The sequence below is a fragment of the Dipodomys spectabilis genome, unplaced genomic scaffold (genome assembly GCF_019054845.1).
Source record: "Dipodomys spectabilis isolate Male_0828 unplaced genomic scaffold, ASM1905484v1 ptg000289l, whole genome shotgun sequence".
Classification (NCBI taxonomy): Eukaryota; Metazoa; Chordata; class Mammalia; order Rodentia; family Heteromyidae; genus Dipodomys; species Dipodomys spectabilis.
This window is the reverse complement of record NW_024870966.1, coordinates 2950620-2974566: the sequence shown is the minus strand read 5'-3', so window position 1 is coordinate 2974566 and position 23947 is coordinate 2950620. Positions and strand designations below refer to the sequence as shown.

Below are 23947 nucleotides of genomic sequence, written 5' to 3'. Positions count from 1 at the left end.
TATGAGTACAGTACTTGTAAAAACAAACACAAAAGAATGGTGTAGATCTGAAGGTGTTTAAATGCTTCCATTTTGGATAATGAACAACCGATATAAGTCTGGTCCCTGAAACTAATGCACCACTAGTCTGTACTAAGGAAAATGAATTTAAAAAATTAACGTGGTTCACAGTGTTTCCAATATCACTATATAAAAACCTAGAGAGACCAATTATATCCAGTAGCTTCAAAAGATGGCTAATGACTTCAATGTAAGCTGGGTGCTGGTGGCTCACACCTGTTATCCTGTACTCAGGAGGCTGAGATCTGAGGATCAAGATTCAAAACCAGCCCAGGCAGAAAAGTCCTTGAGACTCTAATCTCCAAGTGGTGCTGTGGCTCAAGTGCTAGAGCACTATCCTTGAGCTGAAGAGCTGAGGGACCACACCCAGGCCCAGTGTTCCAACTCCACAACTGACAAAAAAAAAAAAAAAAAAGATTTCAATGTAATCAACTTTACCAATGTTTGTCCAGTTCTGTTTTATACACAAGGAAACTGTACTCTATAATTTCTTACAAAATAGCAAGTAAGGAATAGATGGTAGGAAATATAGACGCGGAAAGAGAATTCATGAAGTCCTCTTCTGTCATTTTCACTAAAGAATCATCAATAAGCAACCACTTCCAGCTTTCTGCTGGTTATTTGGAGATAAAGAGTCTGGAGTGTTTGTCTGCCTGGGCTGGCTCCAAATTACAGTCCTCAGATCTCAGCCTCTTGGGTAGCTAGGATTACAGGCGTGAGCCACCAGTGCCTGGTTCACTCATTTGATTTGCATACCCATGTTCTACAATATCCAGGTTGCCCTAACTCTTTGCTCATCTTACCTGACGTAGCTCCTGTGGGCCTCCTTGCTCACAGAAGGGCACACGTGCCTGTTGAAAATGCATGTGTTCTCTCTCCTGGTGTTGTATGTGGGGGATATATTTCAATGGCAGGCCTGCTTTTCCCAGTAGATGCAGGAACTAGCCTGGATGTGGACTGAGTGGATACTTGGGGAGATGGCAGGACTCCTGTACATCTTTTACGAATCTCATTAACAACAGAGCTGTGCAAGGTCTGCGCTATATATTAAGAGAAGCAATTGGTGCTTCCCAAAGTATATGCCTTGGGACTCTAGTTCAGAAATTCTCGTCTATCAAAAGTGCATCCTTTTGAGATATATTTGGGAAACACTGCAGGTACGAACTCCAAGGTGCGCTGCAGTAAAACATCGTTTAATTTTGCCCTTTTGCAGGCCTTTCCAAACTTAGTGGCCATTAAGACCTTTTAAAAATATTGTATCTATTAACATGCACATGCACAGAAAAACTCACGATGGTCTGGTGTGGGGGATCTGCCCTGTCCCCCCTTTGAAGTCAAGTTCTCCCCTCACAGATGGGAAGGGCATTCTCCGGTCATATTTTAGCAGCTGACTAGCTGATGACCTCACAGCTTGCCCGTGCTAGACACTTCCCCGAACAGAGCAATCCTTGATGTCATCACAAGCCTGACTGCCAGGAAATAATACAGCTAGCTATACTCATGCCCTTCAGTGAAACACATTTTCTCTGCATAGAAAGTTACAATCCCAAATGTTCGTTTTTGAAATGGATCCAGGTCCAGGGTTTTGAAAGGCTGAGAATCTCTGAGCTAGCATAGGAAAGTATAACTACTCCATTCTTCTTCATTAGTTATGGGGTATTTTAGTGGGTTACCAGCAGCAGGTAAGAAGACTGTGTGCTTGATGGATGGAGGGATTTTTTTTTTATTACCACTAGATTACATTTAAAAGTGATTAATGAAGCCGTTGCTGGCGGCTCATGGCTGTAATCCTAGCTACTCAGGAGGCTGAGATCTAAGCATCACGCTTTGTGGCTAGGCTGGCCAGGCAAGTCCATGAGACCCTAATAGTCAATGAATCAACAAAAAAACTGCAAGTGGAGCTGTGGCTGTGGTTCAAGTGGTAGAGTGTTAGTCTTGAGCAAAAAGAGACAGAGCCCGGGCAGTGAGTTCAAGCCCTAGAACCAGCAATTAACACTCACACCCCCTTACCCCCCTCCCCACGTCCTCCTCCCCCCCGGAAAAAAAAAAAAAAAGTAAATGGCTCTGAAGAACCTAAGATTTAGTTCTTGGAAAGATGATGATTGACCAAAAGTTTGGAACTTTTGCTTATAGACAGCTAGCTGGATCAAGATTCCGGCTGCTGAAAATGATTCTTTCTGTTTTTTAGTGAAGATGGTGGACAAGGTAATTTCTATTTTGGTTTCAGTCCTGCTGACAGAGCCAGGTGTTTCCTTACTGTATGTCAGAGAGAAAGGCAACTTTTTTTCCCTCTCTTTTTTTGGAAATAACTAGGGAAAGCAAAGATAATAATTGGCTTGAGATTCCAAACTCTTTTCATCAATTAACCTGCTGATGTTAACAGATTTTTAGCTACCTTTGTTCTGAGATTTTTTTTTGTTTTTTACCACGTAGAGATGGTATCTAAGTTAGCAGATACAGATTTTTTTCCCTTTTAAAGTTGTGTTCAAGTTTCTAGGATTTGCAAGGAACAAAATAGCAAACAACAACAAAGAAAGCATACCGGCCTCAAAAAAATTCTCCCTAATGAGCACCTCCTCAACATGTGGGTTCTGGCGTCTGATTGGAAATGCCGTTACCATGCCCACCAATCAGACAGCTTCTCCTTTTCGGACTCTCCCTGATCAAACCCTGCAGCCCTGAGCTGGAGGGCTGTGCTCTGAAGGCAGATCCTGGGAATTCCCACAGGGTGATGGGGTGGCCTCCCCTGGGGGTCAGGTCATTTTACTTATGGGTAGTGGAGCCAGTGCCCTGGTGGTCAGCAAGCTGTAGTTTGGATGAAATTCCTCAAGTGAAGCCACAGAGATGTCTTGTCCTCTCACCCCGCTGCCAGCTCCGTGCTGTGCTAGCTTTGTGTGCTCAGTGGATGGTAAACCCAAAACAGATGAGGCGTCTACTGCAGGGAGAGGGACATTTTCCCCCATTAGGGGTCAGAGCATTTGAATGTCCTGATTAGTGGTATTTTTAAAAGCCCTAATTATAGACTTAAGACAGAGGCCTTAGTGGAGCTTTAGGGAGTTTGTGAGACTTAATCTAGGAGCTGAAACAGGCTGTGGTTTACTTTTTTATTTTTATTTTTACTTTTGCATCAATAAAAATACATTTGGCAGTCATCAGTGTCCACGGCTCACATAAATCTTGAACTTTTGACTTAATTACTATGGGAGAGTTCACAGGGCAGCCTGGAGTGGTTGACAGAGCACTGCTTAGGGAGCTGGAGACTTGGGGCTAGCATTAGCCTGGCCTCTGGCTGTGTGACCTTGATCAAATCACTTAACCTTTCTGGGTGACATTGATCGCCTCAGCCATCAGGCCAGATGGTCACTGAGGTCGCTTTTGGTACCGTGTTGTAATATGATTCCATGTTTTCCCTTTAAAACATTAGGCTCTGCTCTCTCTTTGATGTGTGTGTGTGTGTGTGTGTGTGAGAGAGAGAGAGAGAGAGAGAGAGAGAGAATAGGGAGGAAGGGAGGGAAGAGAGAGAGAGAGGCCCAGGTGCTGGTGGCTCAGGCCTGTAATCCCAGTTACACAGGAGGCTGAGATCTGAGGATCATGGCTTGAAGCCAGACCTGGCAGGGAAGTCTGTGAGACACATATCCAATTAATCACAACAAAAGCTAGGAGTTGTGCTGTGTAGCTCAAGTGGTAGAATGCTTGACGAGCAAAAGAAGCTTAGGGACAGCGTCCAGGCCCAGAGTTCAAGGCCCAGGACTACAAGCGAGAGAATGAGAGAAAGAGGAGAGACAGGAGGCTTTCGATCTTAGATGTCAGTATTGGAAGACATGAAGGTTTTTATGTAGGCAGGCTCGGCAGCCTATGGTTTCCCATTAAGGTTAAATGGTAGGAACAAACAACCCCTATAATCCTGCCATTTGTTGACACAATCAATATCTGCCTAGCACACAGGTGCCTGCAAAGCATGTTGGACCTGGGAAGGACCGATCAGAAAGGAAAACCTCTCATTTTATAGTGAAAGCTTTTTAATAGTCATCCATTCCACCCATCTGCACATTGATCCATCCATCCATCTAACCCCACCCCCCCACTTACCCATTTATCCGTTTATTCATGCATCCATTCATCTCTGCATGCCTATTCTTTAGGCCAACAGCAAGTGAGGCTGCAGCCTGCAGCACTCCATGCTGGCTGGTCAGTACAGAAACACTTCCAGCACGCAACAGAAACCAGGAGGCAGTCCAGAGAAGGGAGGCCGGGCCTTCACCATGGATGGGGTGGAGTACTTGGGGGTGTGCATCTCTGAGCAGCTTGAGACACTTGTTCACATACTTAACATCATCACTAATGGGTAATCACACTACACTAAACCTTGATGATGGAGTTTGACTTATTGGTTGCGATGGAGTCTTAACTGTTTCTTAAAATTTGCTCATTAACCCTGGCGCTGGTGGCTCACGCCTGTAATCTTAGCTAAAAGGCTGAGATCTGAGGATCGAGGTTCAAAGCCAGCCCGGGAAGGAAAGTCTGTGAGACTCTTATCTCCAATTAACCACCAGAAAACTGGAAGTGGTGCTGTGACACAAGGGGTAGAGCGCTAGCCTTGAGCTGAAGAGCTGAGGGACAGCGCCCAGGCCTAGAGTTCAAGCCCCACAACTGACAAAACAAAAAGAAAAAAAGACTAAGAGAATGTTGTTGTATTGCTACTGATGATATCAGAGCCAAAGGGACCACGTCTGTCCTCAAGGCTCACTTGTGAACTTCACAGTTGCCATAGTGTCACTCACCTTGTATGCCCTGGTTCTCCTTTGTCGTGCGGTGACTTTATTCCTACTAAGATGACACTAAGGGAAGTATATAAAACAGTACCTCATATCCTTGATCTCCAACAACCTGATATGCTTTGCTTACGTAATCACTCTTACATAAGGCTGTTGACTAAACCTGTGTATTGACCATCAACTAAGGGTCTCGGATTATCTCTGCTTTTGTACGTCTTTAATTTATTTTGACAATCCCTTCTCCAAATCAAAGTTGTTAAAGCTGCCCTCAGGCCTCATTAGGGAAGAGGCCTCCTTTGGTTTTGACCTGTCTAAGGTTCTGGGCCTGTGCTTCTTCATAGGCGCATTATGGTTCTTTGGGGTTCTTCACATTTCTTTCATGTGGTTCTTCTGTGAAGATGGCGGGCAATAGGAATGCATATAAGGAACCAGGTGTGGTGGTGCATGCTGTAAACCTAGCACTTCGGAGGCTGAGGCAGAAGGATGATGGGTTGAGGCCAGTCTGGGCTACATAGTGAGTTTAAGGACCCATATTATAGGTTTGTTAGTTTTCTAGATCTAGGTCTATAAAACTAGTTTCTATCAGGAGGTGTCATTGGAAAACAATAAAATCATCTTTCTTTCCTGCATCATGTTTATTAAAAAGAAATATACTTGACATCTTATAGGGAGATTCAGTGGCAAAAGTTGTGCTTGTACATTAGGAGAACGCACCGGACCAGGGCTGGTCAGACAAATGGGATTCTAGCCAGAGAAGGGGGAGGCTGGTCACTGGTATCCAGGGCACTCAAACCACTTGGTCCCCTGGCCTTTTCTGTGGAGTTTCGGACAAGTTACAGTTCTTGAGGGAATGTTGTACAATTCAACATCCAGCTCCAGCCACATGGGTGATCTGCTCCTACTCTGGAGATTTGATTTCATGGCCTCCCGTCATGCACCTGGGGCCTCGGGGCCTGAGATGAGAAGTTTGGCACCCACACCCAGAGACATGGCTTTTATCTGTTTTGCACAGCAGAGTTTAGAGATAGAAAGTTGCACCCCAAGGAAGTGGCTTCCAGCCAGAAGTGCCAGTGAAATGCTTCCACCCTTAAATGACTCTTCCTTCATCTCCAGGACAAAGGCTCTGGTGGCCGGTGTACTGTTGGCGCAGCTCAGAGCTTTTCAGAACACATGGTTGGAGGGAGATCCTTGTTTGGTCCTGGGGAGGTAGGGAAGAACAGCATTCCTAGTTCCTTAAGCCAAATCCTACTTTTGACATCTTAAGGAACATTAAAAAGAAGAGAAAAGAAAAGTCTGGCCTAATGGTTTGTAAGCACATATCTGTTGATTTCTTTTATGTTGCAAAGAAAGACATTCCAGAGGGTCAGCTCAGCCGTAATTGATGCTATCTGAAAGAGTTACTGCATTAATATTTAGCTAATTCATGTGAATAGGCTATTGTGTTTACTTAAACAAATGACATGGGTGCAGACACCTGACAGCATGAGGTATGCTTTTCATTTAGGGCAGATTTGTTCTTTGTGTAGTAACAAAGCTCATAATTTATTTTGTGCTCTCAATGGCTTCTTTTCAGTGACTGTGGATGGATTTTTCTTTTCTAAGTAGAAGCTTTTAAAATGAAAGATTATTGAAATTGTTTCAATGTACGTCAGACCCTGGGGGCTTGTGATAAACAGAAATCCAGTACTGCCCAGTGAACTCTAAGAATAGGTGTGTTTAGGGGCGATGGTTTCCCATTGGCTACCGTCTGAAATGCAGCTGGATTCAAAGAAAGAGTGCAGCCCATCCCTCCTCCCTCGGTCTCCCTGCCTTCGTTCATCTTCCCTCCTTGCTTCCTTTCTCGTGATTCTCATGGTGACCAACTATAATATTTTAGCCCCTCTTTGTACAGTCTTGGTGTATCAGAGATGCCATGTAAATCCTACCACCTGGATACGTGGACATGCGCAGGATAAAGATGGTCTGGAAGCCTGTGTTAGGAAGTTCAGCTCCACTAGGCAGTAGTGGTTCACACCTGAAATCCTAGCAACTCTGGAGGCTGGGATCTGAAGATTGCAGTTTGAAGCCATCCTGGGCAGAAAAACTCCTTGTCTTATGTTAAATTAGCAATCACAAAGTTGTGGAATTGTGACTCAAGTGGTAGAGCAGGGATAGTACCGAGGCCCTGAGTTCACCTTCCAGTACCAGCACATGTGTGCACACACAGGAAGGAGAGAAGGAAAGGAGAGAGGGAGGGAGGGAGGGAGGGAGGGGAAAGGAAAGGAAAGGAAAGGCAATTAATCCTCAGTGTTCTCCTTGTTCCTTGTAGTGGGCTCATGCATGAGTGTTAGGCAGATGGGGATGGAGGTGGTGCCCCCTAACTTGAGAGTATGGGTGCCAAGGGAAGCCCTTCCCCTAGAGCACGCTGGGCTGCGTGGAGAGACTTCCACATACAGGCCAGAGGCCACGCTCCTGCTTGCTCGTGTTTACCTCTGGTTTGTGGAGTGCATGTGTGGCCATGAGTTTGACCTCATGGAAAGTAGCACAGTTACAAGTCAGTTTTCTAGAATGTTCAAGGCCCTGTGGACAGACCCCTTAGGGGAGAAGAATATGGGATTTGGGTTACCCATTTTGCTCAGACAGAAACATACATGGGAAATGTGAAATTGTAGTCCCTGATTTTCATGGAAGTTCAGGACAATACTGAAGGAGGGAGGGACGGTGGCCTTCGCTCAGACCAGGTGTTTTAGACTTTGGTCTTCAATGTCACATTGGTTGAAGGTAAAGTCCTAAACCTTTGGGGAAACTTGCTGCTGGTCCTCCTCCCCCTCCCTCCCTCCCTCCCTCCCTCCCTCCCTCCTTCCTTCTTTCCCTCCTCTCTCTCTCTCTCTCTCTCCCTCTCTCTCCCCCTCCTTTCCCCTCTCTCTTTGTCCATTTATTTTGGTGTTGGTAGTGGAGCTTGAACTCAGAGCCTCACACTCTTGCTTAGCTTTTTCTCTCAAGGCTGGAGCTCTACCACTTGAAACACATCTCCATTTTTGGCTTTTTGCTGGTTAATTGGAGATAAGTCTCATAGACTTTCCTTCCTGGGCTAGCTTTGAATGGCTTCTTTTTAACTGGAAAATAGGGCTGGAAAGAGTGAACTCTTTCCTGAATCAGATTGATTTGGTATAAAATTCTGACCACCCCTTTCTGAGCTTTGTGGCTTTGTATAAATTTCTTTGTTTTAACTGCTTGGTGCCTCAGTTTCCTACCTGTCAACAGTGATTGTCTTAGTGCTGTTCTCATTGGATTGTCGTCAGGATTAACGTGCTGAACAGGTCAAGCTCTTACTTAGAGTAAGTCATGGCAGAGAAGAAACATTCAGCCAGTAATGGTCACTAGCAATTATTAGCAAGTGTGAACAATTTGTAGCAGTATGACGGGTTCTGTGGCTCCTATTTATAATGCATACTTCACTTAGAGATTTAAAAACTTGCCTTCTTTCTTGGGCTTAAAAAAAATTACTTGTAGCCAGGTGCTGGTGACTTGTGCCTATAAATCCTAGCTACTCAGGAAACTGAGATCTGAAATCGCAGCTCAAAGCCAGCCTGGGCAGGAATGTCTTTGAGACTCTTATCTCCAATTAACCACCAGAAAACCAGAAATTAACCACCAGAAAAACCACTGGCTCAGAGTGGTAGTGTACTAACCTTGAGCAAAAAGAGCTCAAGGACAGCTCCCAGGCCTTGAGTTTAAGCCCCAGGACCAGTCCCTCCCTAAAACAACAACAACAACAACAAAATCACTTACGGCCATAAGGTCAGAACTTCACATAACATTCACCTGTCATGTTGTCAACATAGGTTTGGGGTGGGCTGAGGGCCCACTGACGTGACTTTTGAAGAAGCCAGCTCGTTTGTCCTAGTGTGCATATGCAATCATTGAATGGGCGTGGCCATCTCAAGTGATGTAATTTTAGAGGACTGAGCCATTGTTACTGTGTTGCTGTGAGTAGAAAGTAGTATTTTTAAACTTGATACGACATGCATTTCTTTTCTGGCACCAGGAATTGAGTGAGAGAGAGAGAGAGAGCGCGCACCAGAGAGACACAGAGAGTGTCTTGATGGCTTTTTCCTTGTTAATAGATACTAACCAATACGCAGTCCCTCCAGAGACCTGCTGCTAGGCCAGTCAGACTAGACTTCTGAAAATATGTCCCCCATGTCAATTATTGTCCAAAGATTGCAAAAATATCAGAGCCTTTTCATAGACCATGAAAACGACTGTACCTTCTTGGAGTTTGTTCATGCGATAAAACTGTCCGCTTACGTACATGATCTCAACGTCGTCTTCCAACTCAGGAGCCCCGTACTGGACCCACACGGACAAGATGGAAAAGAGACTGCACGCCGTCCCTGCTGCTAACACCGTCAAGTTCCGCTGTGCGGCGGGTGGCAGCCCCACACCCACCCTGAGGTGGCTGAAAAATGGCAAGGAGTTCAAGCAGGAGCATCGCATTGGAGGCTATAAGGTAGAGCTAAGCTTTTAAAGTACTCTATTATTTCTTGTCGAAAGTCCTCCAGAATTGGCAGGAATGAGAAGGGATATTTTGGGGGGAAAAAAAGAACAATTATTATAATTGATTGTGTCAATGTTGAATAGTTAAAAAAAATTCCCTTGGAGTTGGATATAATTTGAAAGTACAATCCCCGTTGGTATTGTTCTTCATACGAGGAGAGTTTAATAACTGCAAGGTTGAAAGTTGAGAGTCTGTTTTCTATATGTTTTATGATCTGTACAACTTACACTGGAGCAGGACTTGAAAAGTTTCAGTGTCGTTGCCTGCCAGAGCCGGATTGCATTAACAGGGCTCGGACTTGGCTTAGAGACAGGAGTGTGAAATGTTCCTTAGTAACACTGTGCCGAGGCCGGCCGAGGCTGGCCTCTAGCCTCCATCCTCAAGGCCTCTCCAGAGTCCAACACAAGTTGGGCACTGGTGGCTCACAACTGCAGTCCCAGCTTCTTGAGGCTGAGGTCTGAGGGTCAATGTTCAAAGCCAGCCTGGACAAACAAGCCCATGACAGACCCCAATTAATCTCCAATTCACCAGCAAAAAGCTGGAAGTGGGAGCGTGGCTCAAGAGCCTTGGGCAAAAAAGTGAAGTGGGAACACAAGGTCCAGAATTCAGTACTGGCATCAAAAAAAAAAGTCGTTTTTGTAACGCTTAAACATTAACACCCAGAGGTCAAAACCCAGAGAGGAATGGGGAGCAGAAGGGAGGCCCCCTCCCTCTGTGAAGTTTGGACTTGTCGCCTCTCTTGACTTCTTGGTGGGGAGACAGAAAGCTCAGGGCTGGCTTGTCCTTTGGTTCAGTTGTGAGTTAAAGTACTATGAGATTGAAGGGTTGATCCTTCTTTTCTTTTTCTTTTTTTAAAGGAAAAATAAAAACAGACAAAGGTTTCATGAGATAGTACTAGTTAGGAAGGAAGAGTTAAGCCACCAAAACTGTGGTTTTGTTTCACTCATGAGATGCTTGTTGTAAGTCCTGTGATCCTTGTGTTTCAGGGATTTACTTAAATACAATTGAAGTGTAAGAATGGTCAGAATCCTGGTGGCTAATTAATTCTGGCAATTAAGACAGCCTTGTAAGGAAGTACAAAGACAGCCTGTGAGCCACTGGAGGCTCCTGGTCTCAAAATAAATGGGACCGACATCATTATTATGGGTGAGGCGCTTTTAGCAAATCTGAATTAGTGATTACAGATATTGCTGGAAGATGGCGGGGGGGGGGGGGGGCGGGGAGTGCTGCTTAATTAGGAGCCGCAGCTTGATTTTGAACAGGTGCAACTCAGTTTTAATTACTTACAACATTTCACTAAATGAAGAGCACCTCTACTTGAAAAGCAACTTAAGGCCCGCTTTGCGGGTCCTCTGGCCTCCGAACATACACGTGACCGGCAGGATTCTGTCCATTCATGTATGAGCCCCTCCAGTGGAATTTGAGTGAGGAGGGACAAAAATTGAAAGTAGATTTTTCTTAAAAAAGAAAAATCCCACAAGGTGAGGCAAAATGGAGAAGTGTACTTTCAATGGCATTGCTCCTGTTGGTGGTGACCCAGGCCTCATTCCTCGCTGGGACCTCTCTGGTGTAGGAGGAGGCTGCAGCAGCGAGATGGGTGACTTATCAAGCGCAAATGATTGCTCAACCAGGTTTGCACAAGTGGACATTTATTTTGGGGACACTGGTCACTCAGACTATGCCTCCAGCCCCAGAAAGTTTTGGGGAGTTGAGGAGGAAAGAAAGCGCTGTCAACTTGTGGGAAAAGCATAATAATGATGCGTTGAATCAGATCCAGGTCTCCAGGGCAACACTCATGTCTGGGCTGGACCCTCTACACATGTCCAGCCCCCAGGCTAGCCAGGTCCGTGTTAGGCCCACAGCTCTGTCCAGGGTCTCATAGGGCAGCACGGGGTTGGAGGGGGGTGGTCTTCAGGGCAGGTTACCCCCTCTGTCATCTTCTACCTTGTTTACGTTAGGTATTTATGTTTGTTTATTTTGTTGTTCATGGGGCTGGAGCTCAGAGCCTAGGCACTGTCCCTGAGCTCTTTTACTCAAGGCTAGCAATTTATCACTTTGAGCCACAGCACCATTTCCTGTTTTTGAGTGGTTAATTGGAGTTGAGTTTCACAGGGACTTTTCTGCCCAGACTGGTTTCAAACATAGATCCTCAGACCTCAGCCTCCTGAGTAGCTAGGATTACAGATATGAGTCTCCAGCTCCTAGCATCTCTAGTTTTTTTGTTTTGTTTTGTTTTGAATGCTAGTCTAGGCCTGGCTGCTGTCCCTTAGCATTTTTTGCTTAAGGCTCTAGTGCTCTGCTGCTTGAGCCACAGCTCCACTTGCGGCTTTTGGGAATGGTTAATGGGAGATAGGAATCTCAGGGACTTTCTTGCCCAGCAGGCTTCTAACCACATCCTCATATCTCAGACTCCGGGGTAGCTGGGATTACAGGCACGCACCATGGGTGCCTGGCTTCCATAGCTTTTAAAGAAATGCTCGTGGGGATGTTTGGCTCGAGCCTGTGTTGTAGCTACAGTCCCTAGTTTCTGTCCCCCATCACTGACGCTGAAGGAGAGACAGACACATAACTGAAACTCAGGGGAGGGCGTCAGGTCAGGTCTGAGGCCTCCCCCACCCCCCACTTCTCTCTCCCCTGCCCTTCAGGAAGGAGCAGAGTGTCAAGTTTTCCAAGGCATAATTTTCCAGAAAGCAAAGACCTGAAACTTTCCACAAACAATGTTTGTTATTTCTGTGATGTTTCCATTTTTCCCCACATAAACCTGTCATTCCACTAACCTTGGTAGGGCTTTGATGGTCTAGCCGTTGCTCCAGCTCTTGTCTACCTGTTTATGGCTCGGTGGCTCTCGTCCATAGCGTTGTAGCAGGTTTTGGAATGGCCAGCACAGGGAGCCCTGGAAACGGGGAGGGAAAAGAAGAAAGGAAGATGAAATTGGAGAGATTAAGAAACAGCAGCTCATTTGAATGTAAATGACCAGTGGAACTGCTCAGTTTTGTTTATGTGGGGACGGACCCCTGCTGAGCCACATTCATGTGGTGGAGATCAATTATTCTGGTTCTTTTCAGCCTGCGTGCTGAGGTTAGTTGGGTATTATTAATACGCAGTTAATATAGTAATAAGACTGGACATGAAACCCGACTCTGTCTGCCTATTCCTGACCATTTTCCCCCTCTTGGACCAGACTGGGGCTTGAACTAAGGACCTCCTGGTTGCTAAGCAGGCCCTCTATCACTTTAGCCACTATGCCAGTACCTTTTCCAGACAGCCTCTTGTTTTTTATATGCCCCAGCAAGTCTGGATTGCTATTCTCCTGTTTCTGCTTCGCCTTGTCACTGAGATGACAGGCAAGCACCACTGCACACAGCCATTAATTAAGATGGAGTCTCTGGAATGTTTATTCCTGGGCTGGCCTTGAATCCTCAGTCTCTGCCTCCCAAGTCGCTAGGATTACAGGCTTGAGCCACTGGGCCCAGCTTTCCCGTGAGTGTTGACCAGGGACAAGGAGTTTCAAGCTCTCTGTGCCTCAGGACCCCGCCCCCCCCCCCCACCCCCACCCCCCGTACCTCAAGCAAAAAGATCGGGTTGGGGATGTTGATGGCTGATCTCCGTGTCTCAGAGCCCCGAGGAACTGTCATGCAGTGTGTCAGCTCTTTTGTCATATTAAACAATGATTTTTTTTGGGGGGGGGGTTGTTTTATGTAGAGTTTAGCTTCGTGGCTAGTTATTTTATAGGGTTTTGAACATTTATTGCAGTGTCATGCAGAAAAGCAAGAAAATGACTGGAATAATTAATAGACTACCTCTATTCCAGTTCATTCTTACTTTATGACTCAGGCCTCCAGGATTCTTAAACACCATCTTTCACTTACTTTTCAACATCCAAGATCATAGACTAGGTGAGATCCTGGGACAAAAGCTGCCTTAGCATGGCTGTGAAATCGACACAGGAGCCCTGGCTTCGAGTATGCTCAGCCCCAGCGAACATCATACAAATGGAATCATAGAATATTTGTCCTTTTGTTCCGGCTTATTTCACTTAATATACCGTATTTAAGATTCACCTATGTGGTAGCCCAGAGCTCAATTATTTTTTATGGTAGAATGGTGTTTCATCGAGTAAGGTATACCACATTGTGTTGAAATGAACATTGTGAATAATACTATCTATCATCTGTGTGTAGGTGTCTGAATTCTTGCTTTCTGTTGCTTGGAGTAAAAACTTACCTTCGTGTGGAAGTTCTGGGTCATGTGACAGTTCTGTTTAGGTTTTTGAGGCTGGCGTTTTTAAAGCGATAAGGTCAAAAGGTGATGAATATCCTGGCCTCTAATCTTGTGAGACACAGCTACACTTTTGACTTTTTGCAGGCCCAATGGGAGCTAAGAGTCTCTTGTATTTGTCTGCCTGGGCTGGCCTCCAACTGCAGTGCTCAGATCTCAGCCTCCTGAGTAGCTAAGATTACAGCCTACGCTGCTGGTACCAGGCTCAGTGGTTGTTTATTGAGTGAAGGGAAGAATGTCCATCACTGGTCTGAGAGGATGGAGCGTCTCTGGATACCTCGTGTGCAGCAGCTCTGGTCTGTGTTGGAGGTTATACACCACTGAGTGTTCATCTTTACATTTGTGTGACAACCACTGCACACATGTGCGCCCTGTTTGTGCAACTGCATTCAGAAGGGACTGTTTAGGGTTCCCGGAAGCCTTCTGGAAATGGAGCTTGGGGGCTGCTGTGCATCTTCATGACAACTGGTCTGTGCTGAGCTACGGTTTGTGGGTGCCTTCCTGAAGGCCAGGGTTCTCCAGAGCTTGCTGTCCTTGTGGATGGTGTGTCCTGAGCCTCATGGCAGTGAGTTAAGGGACTGCTAACTTCACCACCTTGGTCCACCTGGCACCAAGGCTAGCTTCTGGTGTTTGTTCTGCTTGTTATTGAACACCTGGGTGTTTGGAAATGTCTGATTTTTTTGCAATGTGAAAGGCAAACATCCAGGTGACAGCCTGGGTCTTTGACCTTTGCCTTCTCAGTTTGGGTGCCCCACAAGCTAAATCTGCATTCCCAGTTGTCACCCCGGGGCAGCTTGGGGGATTTAGCAGGCACCTTTGGGAGCTTTGGGTAACAGAAGAATTCTGAGCAAACCTGTCCGGGCCACCTTTTGTCTGTACATGGATAGGGAGTGAATGTTTGTAGAATCTACTTTTTTGTGTGTGCTTACAAGTAAAAGAGTTCAGGCCCTGAGCTTCAGTCTGCTTTGTTTCAATACTGAAATGTTATTTTAAAAAAGACTTTAGTGGACATAGTTTTGAAACTCCTGCTCTCCGATTCTGTCACTTGGCAGATGGGATATACTGATGAATTCTACAAAGATTTGGCCCTGTGCAGGAATGAAAATAAAGTAACACGTGTGTGTGTGTGTGTGTGTGTGTGTGTGTGTGTGTGTGTGTGTGTGTGTGTGTGTGTGTGTGTGTGTGTGTGTGTGTTGGTTGGCGTGGGATTTCTCTTGTCCCTGGCTTTTATGTTTCATTTGGCTAGAAACTTGCAGACTCTGAGGATTTCCAGGGCAAGATTGAGGACAGAGTGGATGGCGGACCAACTATTCTGTTTTACTTTATAAAGTGTGCGATTTCTGTTAAGCTAGAAAAAGCTTGAAAAGGGAGAAAAAAGTAAATAGCAGTCAGAGCCATACCAGGTAATTAAGTACCTTGTTAACAATTCTGTATACTTTCTCTCTGATCTCAGTCTTGTTTATGTGAGCATGCGTATAGCTTTATAGATTTGTGCTCTGGGTCTTCATATTTCTGACCCATGGATCATGAATATATTTAGATTTAACTTTTTTTTTTTTTTTTTTTTTTGCCGTTCCTGGGGATTGAACTCAGGGCCTAGACACTGTCCCTGAGCCTCTTCGTGCTCAAGGCTAGCTAGAGCTATACCACCTGAGTCACAGCACCACTTCTAGCTCATTCTGACTAGTTTATTAGAGATAAGAGTGTCATGGACTTTCCTGCCCCTGGCAGGCTTTGAACCTGGATCCTCAGATCTCAGCCTCCTGAGTAGCTAGGATTACAGATGTGAGCCACTGGCACCTGGCTTCAACCTCGTTTTTCGTATACCAGTCAATAGACTGAGGTTATCCAGTCTCAAAGATTACCAAATTCTTATACTCTTGGAAACTTTACATTCATTCATGGAGGATGAAGTAGATCTTACTAGTGACTCTCCTCTTTTCTTTTTTTTTGTGCCAGAACTGGGACTTGAACTTTGGACTTCACATTCTTGTTTAGCTTTTATGTTGTAAGCACCTCCACACCTCCACTTCTGGATTTTTGCTGTTCAGTTGGAGATGAGTCTCTCAGAACGTTAATCCTCTGATCTCAGCCTCCCGAACAGCTAGGATTACAGGTGTGAGTCACCTTGGCCAGGCTGGGAGGCGTGATGCACCGGAGTGTAATGCGGCGAGTTTTATTCTTGTGCCTGGCAGGAATCCTGCTATTTTTCTGTGAGCGAGTTTTCTAGAACTGGCATTAACTAGACTTTTAAAAAAAAATAATACATTGATAATTTCATAAGTGTCACCAAATTATTTGACAAAAAAGATTTTTCTGTTTCTGTCCCCGTTTTCCATTTGAGTTTGTGGTTCCTTACAGACTCCGTGAGTTCTGAATGACATTGATCATTCTAATTTCTGCTAATCAGCTGGTAAATAACATCATCTCATTATTGTTTTAATTTGCATCTCCCTGGTTGTTAATGAGCTTAGGCATCTTTTCATATGTTTATTGGATATTTGTCTTCCCTCTGTGAAAGCAGAGGTGGTTTACATGCATTAGGCATAGTGGGCAAAATAATCATAACCTTGAAAATCTGATGGGTTTTAAAGAACCAGGATGAAGGGCATATCTTACATTCCTGTTCTCAGGGTTGTCATTTCTGGTTTACCCTAAAGTGTGGTATGGAAGCGCAATGATTTGATAAACCCCCAAACTTTATGTCCTTGTTTCCCATTTTTATAGTGTGGCTGTTGTAGTAACCTAGCTTGCTGTTAAGCAGTCGTTTATTAGTGTTAGGATATGCCCTTCAAAGTGCCAGAATGCCTCCATTGGCAGATTCTAAGTACATCTGACTGGAAAAGGCTACAGCTTAGAAAATTTGGGATTTGTGGTATATATCAAGGTACCAAATACTGGAGTAGCAATGTAAAAAAAAAAAAAAATACTGGGCACAGTGGTTCATGCCTATAATCCTAGCTACTCAAGAGGTTGAGATCAAAGCCAGCCCAGGCAGACAAATCTAAGGGATTCTAATCTTTAGTTAACCAGCAGAAAGTCCCAAGTAGAGATGTGGCTCAAATAGTAGAGTACCAGCCTTGAGCAGAAAAGCTAAGCCAGAGCAAGAGACTCAGAGTTCTAAGTCCCAGTACTGGCACACAAATAAGTTAAATAAAAATGAACAGCACCGCTTGGGGTGATATTGATCAAGCTTCTGGAGGGGGTAAAGTATCGTATAGGGTACTCTCACTTATCAGAAAAACATCTTAGCAGTGTTAACTTAACCAAGCTTTGCGGTGCATGCCCAGGAAATAAACACCCTGGCCCATTGAAGAGAGTTCTTGGGTTGAGTGCCCATGGCCCCCACCAGGAGCTGAGCTGACCGTATGCCCTGAGGGGACAGAAAGGCAGCTGCCAGGCTGAGTTGCCTATGCCAAGATTTAATGTCTTGGGCCAAGGGAACCGAAGTGCCCTCCCCACACAATTCGTGTTCAGTTCCATTTGGAATACACCATGTGCCAAATCTTGGTCCAGGCACAAGAAAAGACATTGACAGTTTGGATGGGGTCCAGAAGCAGGCACTGCCGTGATTAAGGGCTTACAGGCATGACATTTGAGCCGGGGCTCAAAGAACTGCATATTTACAGCAGGGCTAAATGCTGGATTACGTGGCTTGGTGACGTCGGGGCCTGTGGCTACATCCCTACGTTATCTTCCATCTGACCTGTTTCCCAGAAGCCAGGGAGAGCCACTCCTGAGAGGCTGGGGGCAAAGGCTCTTTGTGCGCCCATCTGCCTGCAGATGAAACCAGGCCCTGCTTCTAGCTCTCAGGTTCCAGCTTCTGTAGCACTCAGGGAGCCAGGATTCAGGTAGAGAGGTCTCATTCAAAGTGGGAAATCGGGAGCCACAGCCTGGCAGCATCACTGTCTCCGAAGGGGAGACCTTCCGTCTCGACTCAGCTTCTTCCGCAAGGAGCAAGCACAAAGCAGATCACAGCCCTCCTCCTTGGCAGATCAGACACCCATGATTCATGTGACCATCCATAGCTCACTTGTAGCTCTTATTTCTTGCTGCTAGCCTCATGGTGCTGGACTTGGAGACCACTTCCAAGAGTAGATGTGGAGGAGTCAGGGCCAGGTGACAGCAGAGCAAGGACTCATTCTGAACTCCCTGTAAGAAAAGGGCACCCTCAGCGAGGTTGTTTTGGTTTCAGCCATCACTTTGTTCTGCAGGCGTGGCTTATGTGTCCACATGCACACAGCGATGCTGTGAGGCAGCCTTAGAACCCGCTACCCGATCGACGGGTGCATCACTAACTCTGCTTGGCTCTTCTGCCCACTTAGAGTCATGAAGAGGTGATTTTCTTTATTCTCTAGTTCAGTTCCATAAATCACTCCTCTGCTTGCAAAAGCTTCTGCCTGCATTATTGGATTTTAGGTGACCACGGTTGAAAACACTTGTAATGCCCTAGAAGTCGCTCAGAAGGTCAGTTGAAATTCCTGGACTGATAGTTGGCATTACTGAGCCCTAGCTTTTTGTTTACTTTTGCTTTCTTCCCATTGGTCTGGCATGCCAGGTCTGAAATACTTGGGAATGATTTGATTCCAGTAGAAATAATAAAGCCTTGAACCCTACGATAAGAAAATCGGTATTTTTGTCCCAGTAAGGAAACTTCATGCTCATTGAAGAGTATGGTGTATTGAGATATTTGACAGGCAGGATGAACACATTAGAATCTAGTCTGTTTGCATGTGGACAGGTCGTGGGGAGAAGCACAAGGGCTTATTTTGATTCCGGCTCCTTATCTGTGTAGTCTCAAGGAGTTTGCAAACAAATGAAGATATAACTTTAGTTTCTTAAGGATTCATTGCTGCCATATTTGAAATTCTGGATCTACCAGGGACAGGTAGCATCATCTATTCCACTACCTCCAGGAGTAGGAGGGGCAGACCTAGTTTCCCAAATGGAAATTTCTAGACAACTAAGAAACCATGGTGAAAGAAATGAGGGGCTTTGGTACTAGAAAGGTCCAGCACAGCAGCATCTGGCCCGGGGGCTCCTCATGGAAGAAGGGGCCAGGGCAGTCAGTAGCTGGCATGTAGTTAGTGCTTATAAGTATAAATTCTAGATGGTTCTTTACTGTTTGGGAGACTGAGGCTGGGCAGCCTTCCATGGGCACTGATAATGTTAGGGCCGATGGCTGGTGCCCTGGCCGCTGGGTTTTCCTGCTAAAGCCCGTTAGTTCATGGTAACAGCAGATCCTCTCCATACCCCAAACATTCCTGCCTGCCTACCACGTCTCATAGACTCTCTGTGTGTATGTGTGTGTGTGTGTATACACGTGTGTTCACATATATGTATGTTGTTCTTGCAGCTCCAACTCAAGGCCTAGGCACTGTCCTTGAGATTTTTTTTTTTTTTTTTGCTTCAGGCTAGCAACGTGACCACTTGAGCCACAGCATCACTTTTGGCCTTTTTTATTTTTTTGTTTTTGTTTTTTATTACTTTTGTGCTTATTTGGAGGTAAAAGTCTTATGGACTTCATTGCCTGTGCTGGTTTTGAACTATATCCTCAGATCTCAGCCTCCTAAGTAGCTACAATTACAGGCATGAACTTCCATCGCCTGGCCTTCATAGGCCTTGTTATCATGATGATTGTTATTTTGTCACCGTTCTGATATTAATTATGAGGACAATTTAGAATTCAGGTGATTCTGAACCTTCCTTGCCTCCCCTGACTTCTTGTTCTGGGAGAACATGGGATGGACTAGTGCTGGGGATAGAACCCAGAGCCTTTCTCATGCTGATACATACTCTACCACTGAACTGTACTGTCAGCACCAGACAGTGTCCTGTTAAGTTCAAAGAGCAAAGTGCTCTGTATTCTGTGCTAAAGAACTACCCTTCCATTGATCTTTGCAGGTACGAACTCAGCACTGGAGCCTGATTATGGAGAGCGTGGTCCCATCTGACAAGGGCAATTACACCTGTGTGGTGGAGAACGAATACGGGGCCATCAACCACACGTACCACCTGGATGTCGTCGGTGAGTAGGCGTTGCTTCATAGGAGCTCTCTGCCACCCGACTCTTCTAGGCTGACTCATTAAGCGCCATCAAAGTGAGACTTGTTTTTCCGAAATTTAAGGAGTCTTGGCTTGCTTTTTTGTTCTTTCTAGAAGATACTTGGCAGTGTTCTATTTCCTGATGAGCCAGTTATTATTTTTTAAAATGAGCTTGGTAGGATCCTCTAGGTTCCCAAACATCATCTTTATAAGGTACATGTGGTATAAAACATCTTGACATCCTGGAAACGGAGATTATTCTGAAAAAATGCGAGTGCGGCTGCAGGGGCAAGGAAGAGATCTTGCATTGACGGAGACCGTAGCTGGCTAGAAAATGGGCATTGTCCGGGAGCGTTGTTAGACACTGCCAGTTTGGTGCATGCTCCTGGAAGGAGTTTTGTCTGTGAAAGGGGACCACGGGTATGAGTTGATGAATACCTTTGGGTTGGAGCGCATAGCTAATTAGGCATTTTTATTGAACATCTTCAGATCATGTCACCTGTAGTCTTAGAAACACCAATTAATTCCCAAGTTTTTGCCTATTGTGGCTTGTTGTTGTAAGTGGTCATATACCACACCTTTTGCCCTACTCCCATCTTTGGGCCCATGTTTTGAGGTACCTGATTGGTCTGCCATTTTCTGTGTAGAGGTTACTGACTTCTAAAGATTCTGCTGAAAGCTCACAGGAATCCAGTTTTGGGTCCTGTGACTTGGTGACACTGTACACACATGCTTACCTATCCTCTGCGCATGTGGGAAGTCTTTTCTACATCATGCAGTGTGCACGGCCCCTGGTATTCTCTCACTTGAGGGTAGTTCTGGTCTTTCCACAAGGCATAAAACTCTTCAAAGAGACAAATTCCAAGACACCTGAACTGCCCTAAGAAAGATTAAAAACCTTTCTAGCCTATCTATCCTAGCTGCTTAGGAGGCTAAACCAGCCTGGGCAGGCAAATCTGAGAAACCGTTATCTCTAGTGAACCAGCAAAAAGCTAGAATTGGAGGTGTGTCTTAAGTAGTAGAGAAGCAGTCTTGAGTGGAAAAGCTAAGCCAGACATGAGGCCCTGAGTTCAAGCCCCCTGGTATATTCTCTCTCTCTCTCTCTCTCTCTCTCTCTCTCTCTCTCTCTCTCTCTCTCTCTCTCTCTCTCTCTCACACACACACACACACACACACACACTAGTAGAGAAGCAGTCTTGAGTGGAAAAGCTAAGCCAGACATGAGGCCCTGAGTTCAAGCCCCCTGGTATATTCTCTCTCTCTCTCTCTCTCACACACACACACACACACACACTAAACCTTTCCCAAAACTGGACAAACTGAAAGGCATCAGTTTGGTTAACTTAAGATTTAGAATAAAGTAAAAATTAAACAATCTGATTTTCTGTCAAGTGAAGGTAAATGTTCTGCTTCAGAAAGCAGGATATAGTCTTCAAATTGCATGGAAGCATTCTTTACAAAGAATGTTTACTTCAACCTTTGAGTTGTTCAAACGACTGAATATGAAGTTTGCTTAAGTCTTCACATGAAGTCTAGTCTAGGAAGTGGTGCTGTGGCTCAAGTGGTAGAACACTAGCCTTGAACTGAAGAGCTGAGGGACAGTGCTCAGGCCCAGAGTTCAAGGCCTATGACTGACAAAATAAATAAATAGATAGATAGATAAATAAATAATAAAGTCTAGTCTACACTATTCATAAAAGTATGAGTCTTGCCAGGCATTGATAGCTCATGCCTGTAACCCTAGCTACTCAGGAGGCTGAGATCTGAGGATCGCAGTTGAAAGCCAGCCTGGGCAGGAAACTCCATGAGACTCTTCTCTCCAATAAAACCACTCAGAAAAACCAGAAGTGGTGCTGTGGCTCAAGTGGTAGAGTGCTCGCCTTGAGCTGAAGAGCTTAGGGACAGCGCCCAGGCCCAGAGTTCAAGCCCTACGACTGAAGTATGAGTCTTAGAGCCATTTATTCCTTTTCTCATAGAGATATTTGTGGTATGTTGTTGAGAATTACTACTTCAGATATGAGAAGCGAATGGCTGTCATGAATTTTCAACACTGACACATTAGAAATCGGCCAATTGGAGGGCGTGTGGCTTGCAATGTCTTTAGGCTGTGTGTACCAAATTTGGCATGAAAGGTTTCCACTTTAGGAAAGAAAGTTAGATCCATGCTTAAAGCTCTAAAAACCTGATTTTGAAATTAAGTAATTTATTGAGGGTGGTGGGGGGCCGTGGGGGGAGATTGTGCTGGAGCAATCTTCTGGGGTTCTACCTTTCCACAGGTCTGTACATTGTTCATTAGCATTGATTGGGGCCAGGCCAGGAACTGGGAGTCAGGTCTGGGCTGCTCCAGCCCTGGGCTCTGGCTTGCAGCAAGTTTTAGACTGAGTTGTTATGTAAAGCATTCAAAAGCCCCTCACCCCACCTCCCCTTTGAGCTTTCTGGCAGTTCATTCCTATGAAGCCCTGAAATCTCTCTTCGCGTTTAGGGTTGGGATTTGAATTGGGCTGCTGAATAATGGAATTGTGCTGTCTAATGCTAATCCTCTGGCAATCAGTCTTGTTGAAAAGAGCCTATGATTCAGCGGGGCAATGCAGAGTGAGCATGGAGTGTGTGGAGTAATGCCGAGGCCTGGTTATGTCACACATTTGGGAGATGGCCCAGCATAACGCTGGCCAATAATGACACAATGCTTGTTGGGAATATCCATTAAAGCTCAAGTCTAATAATTTTCCAAGCCTTGAACCTTCTTTATAAATAGAAGCCAGAAGTCAGTGGAGTCTAAGACATTTTCAGTAAGAATGGAGGTGGGAAATACTCTCATCTTTGCTCCAAAACCCTAGTAATTGCTTGGAGAAGCGCTCATAAAACAAGAATCAAGTCAGCTGAAGAATCCCCTGCAGACTTGCAGTCATCTGATCATCTCTGTAAGGGGAAAGGCAAAGGCTTCAAACTTCAGCAACACATTTAATATATCAAATTTAATATACCACCACGTGGTAGTAGCTTCTTACCTATCTCTCTCTTGCTCAGCGAATCAGAAACTGCCCCATGAAAATGAAGTCCTGCTCTTAATTCATTCTCTCTGGTTTTATTTTTGTTGCTATGATACATAGATTTGTGGTTCAGATACTAGAAAGCATCAAAATGGGTGAGATCTTTTTATTGAAATTCTTCCTCGGAAAGGCATCTCTATAAGCACTTTAATGCGAGAGGCGTGTAATTTAAGTGACATTCTTGTGTTCTGGAATTAAACAGCAAGCCATTGTTGTACGTGAGGGGAGTTGATATTGTTTGCGGGAGCCCTTTTAGGGGCCTTGCTTGAGCCTCATTAAAATTGACACCATTACTTTTCAGCCATTTACAGCAAGGGAAAATTAGTGCGAAGTTCCACATCGCAGTAATTGCGACAGTAATACAACAGACTGCCCTCAAGTAGCTAGAGGGAGGTGCTAAGTCTTTGCCTTGGTCCATCAGTGATTGTTGTTGAAGCCTTGGATCTGATGGGGCCCTGCCAGCAATAAAGCTGCGCCTAGGATAAGTCATTAACTCTTCTCATTTTCCTTGTATCTGATCATGAGCTGAGGCCCATGCGTATTAGAAACAAAAGTGCCTTGATATTGTGACAAATGCCCGGAGCCTGGCAGAAGGCACACCTGGTTACCAGGTGCTTTGGGACTTGGTCGTTTGCTTTTTTCAGCCGCTGTTATTATCATCAGGACAATTAATTGGAATGATGATCCTTATTTCATTCCCAGGAGGGTTGTATGAGTTTCCTTGAGCTGCTGTAACAAATAACACCAAATGGATTTTTTTTTCTTTGAGTGTTAGTTTTTAATAACTTTTATTGGCCTCAACCTGAAGTCTTACTAACCAAACTGGGCCATGTTGTCAGAGGCTGACTTTCCTATTTTCTGCTGAGGTCTGCATCTCTAACTTTGTCACTGACGCCAGCCTGGACTGGCCTGGCTGCTGGGTTTACAGAAGAGGATGGCAGAGTTGGGATGCTTCATGTTGGGTCTATTTACCCCTGCCCCTACCTTCACTCTTCTTATAGCTGAGGATGGCTGGGTCCAACAGGGGCTGAGTGCTTTGTGAAAGGACTTGGAAAAAACATTTTTCTCTGTGTGTGTGGTATGTGTGTGTGTGTTTGTGCATGCACACGCACGTGCATGTGTGCATGGGTGTGTGTGCCTGTAGTGGACCTCGAACTCAGGACCTTGTGTTCTTGTTTGGCTTGTTTTGCTCAAGGCTG

The 23947-nt window shown here is 45.2% G+C and overlaps 1 protein-coding gene across 12 annotated transcripts in view; it reads left to right on the top strand.

Moving 5' to 3' along the window:
- Fgfr2 (fibroblast growth factor receptor 2) overlaps nucleotides 1-23947 on the top strand; it is a 105423-nt gene that overhangs the window by 26707 nt on the left and 54769 nt on the right. For all 12 annotated transcript variants that reach the window (XM_042701417.1, XM_042701416.1, XM_042701415.1 and 9 more), the window contains 2 exons: nucleotides 9158-9327; nucleotides 19558-19681. In XM_042701417.1, coding sequence (XP_042557351.1) covers nucleotides 9158-9327; nucleotides 19558-19681 — 294 coding nt within the window. The remainder of the gene's footprint in view (nucleotides 1-9157; nucleotides 9328-19557; nucleotides 19682-23947) is intronic.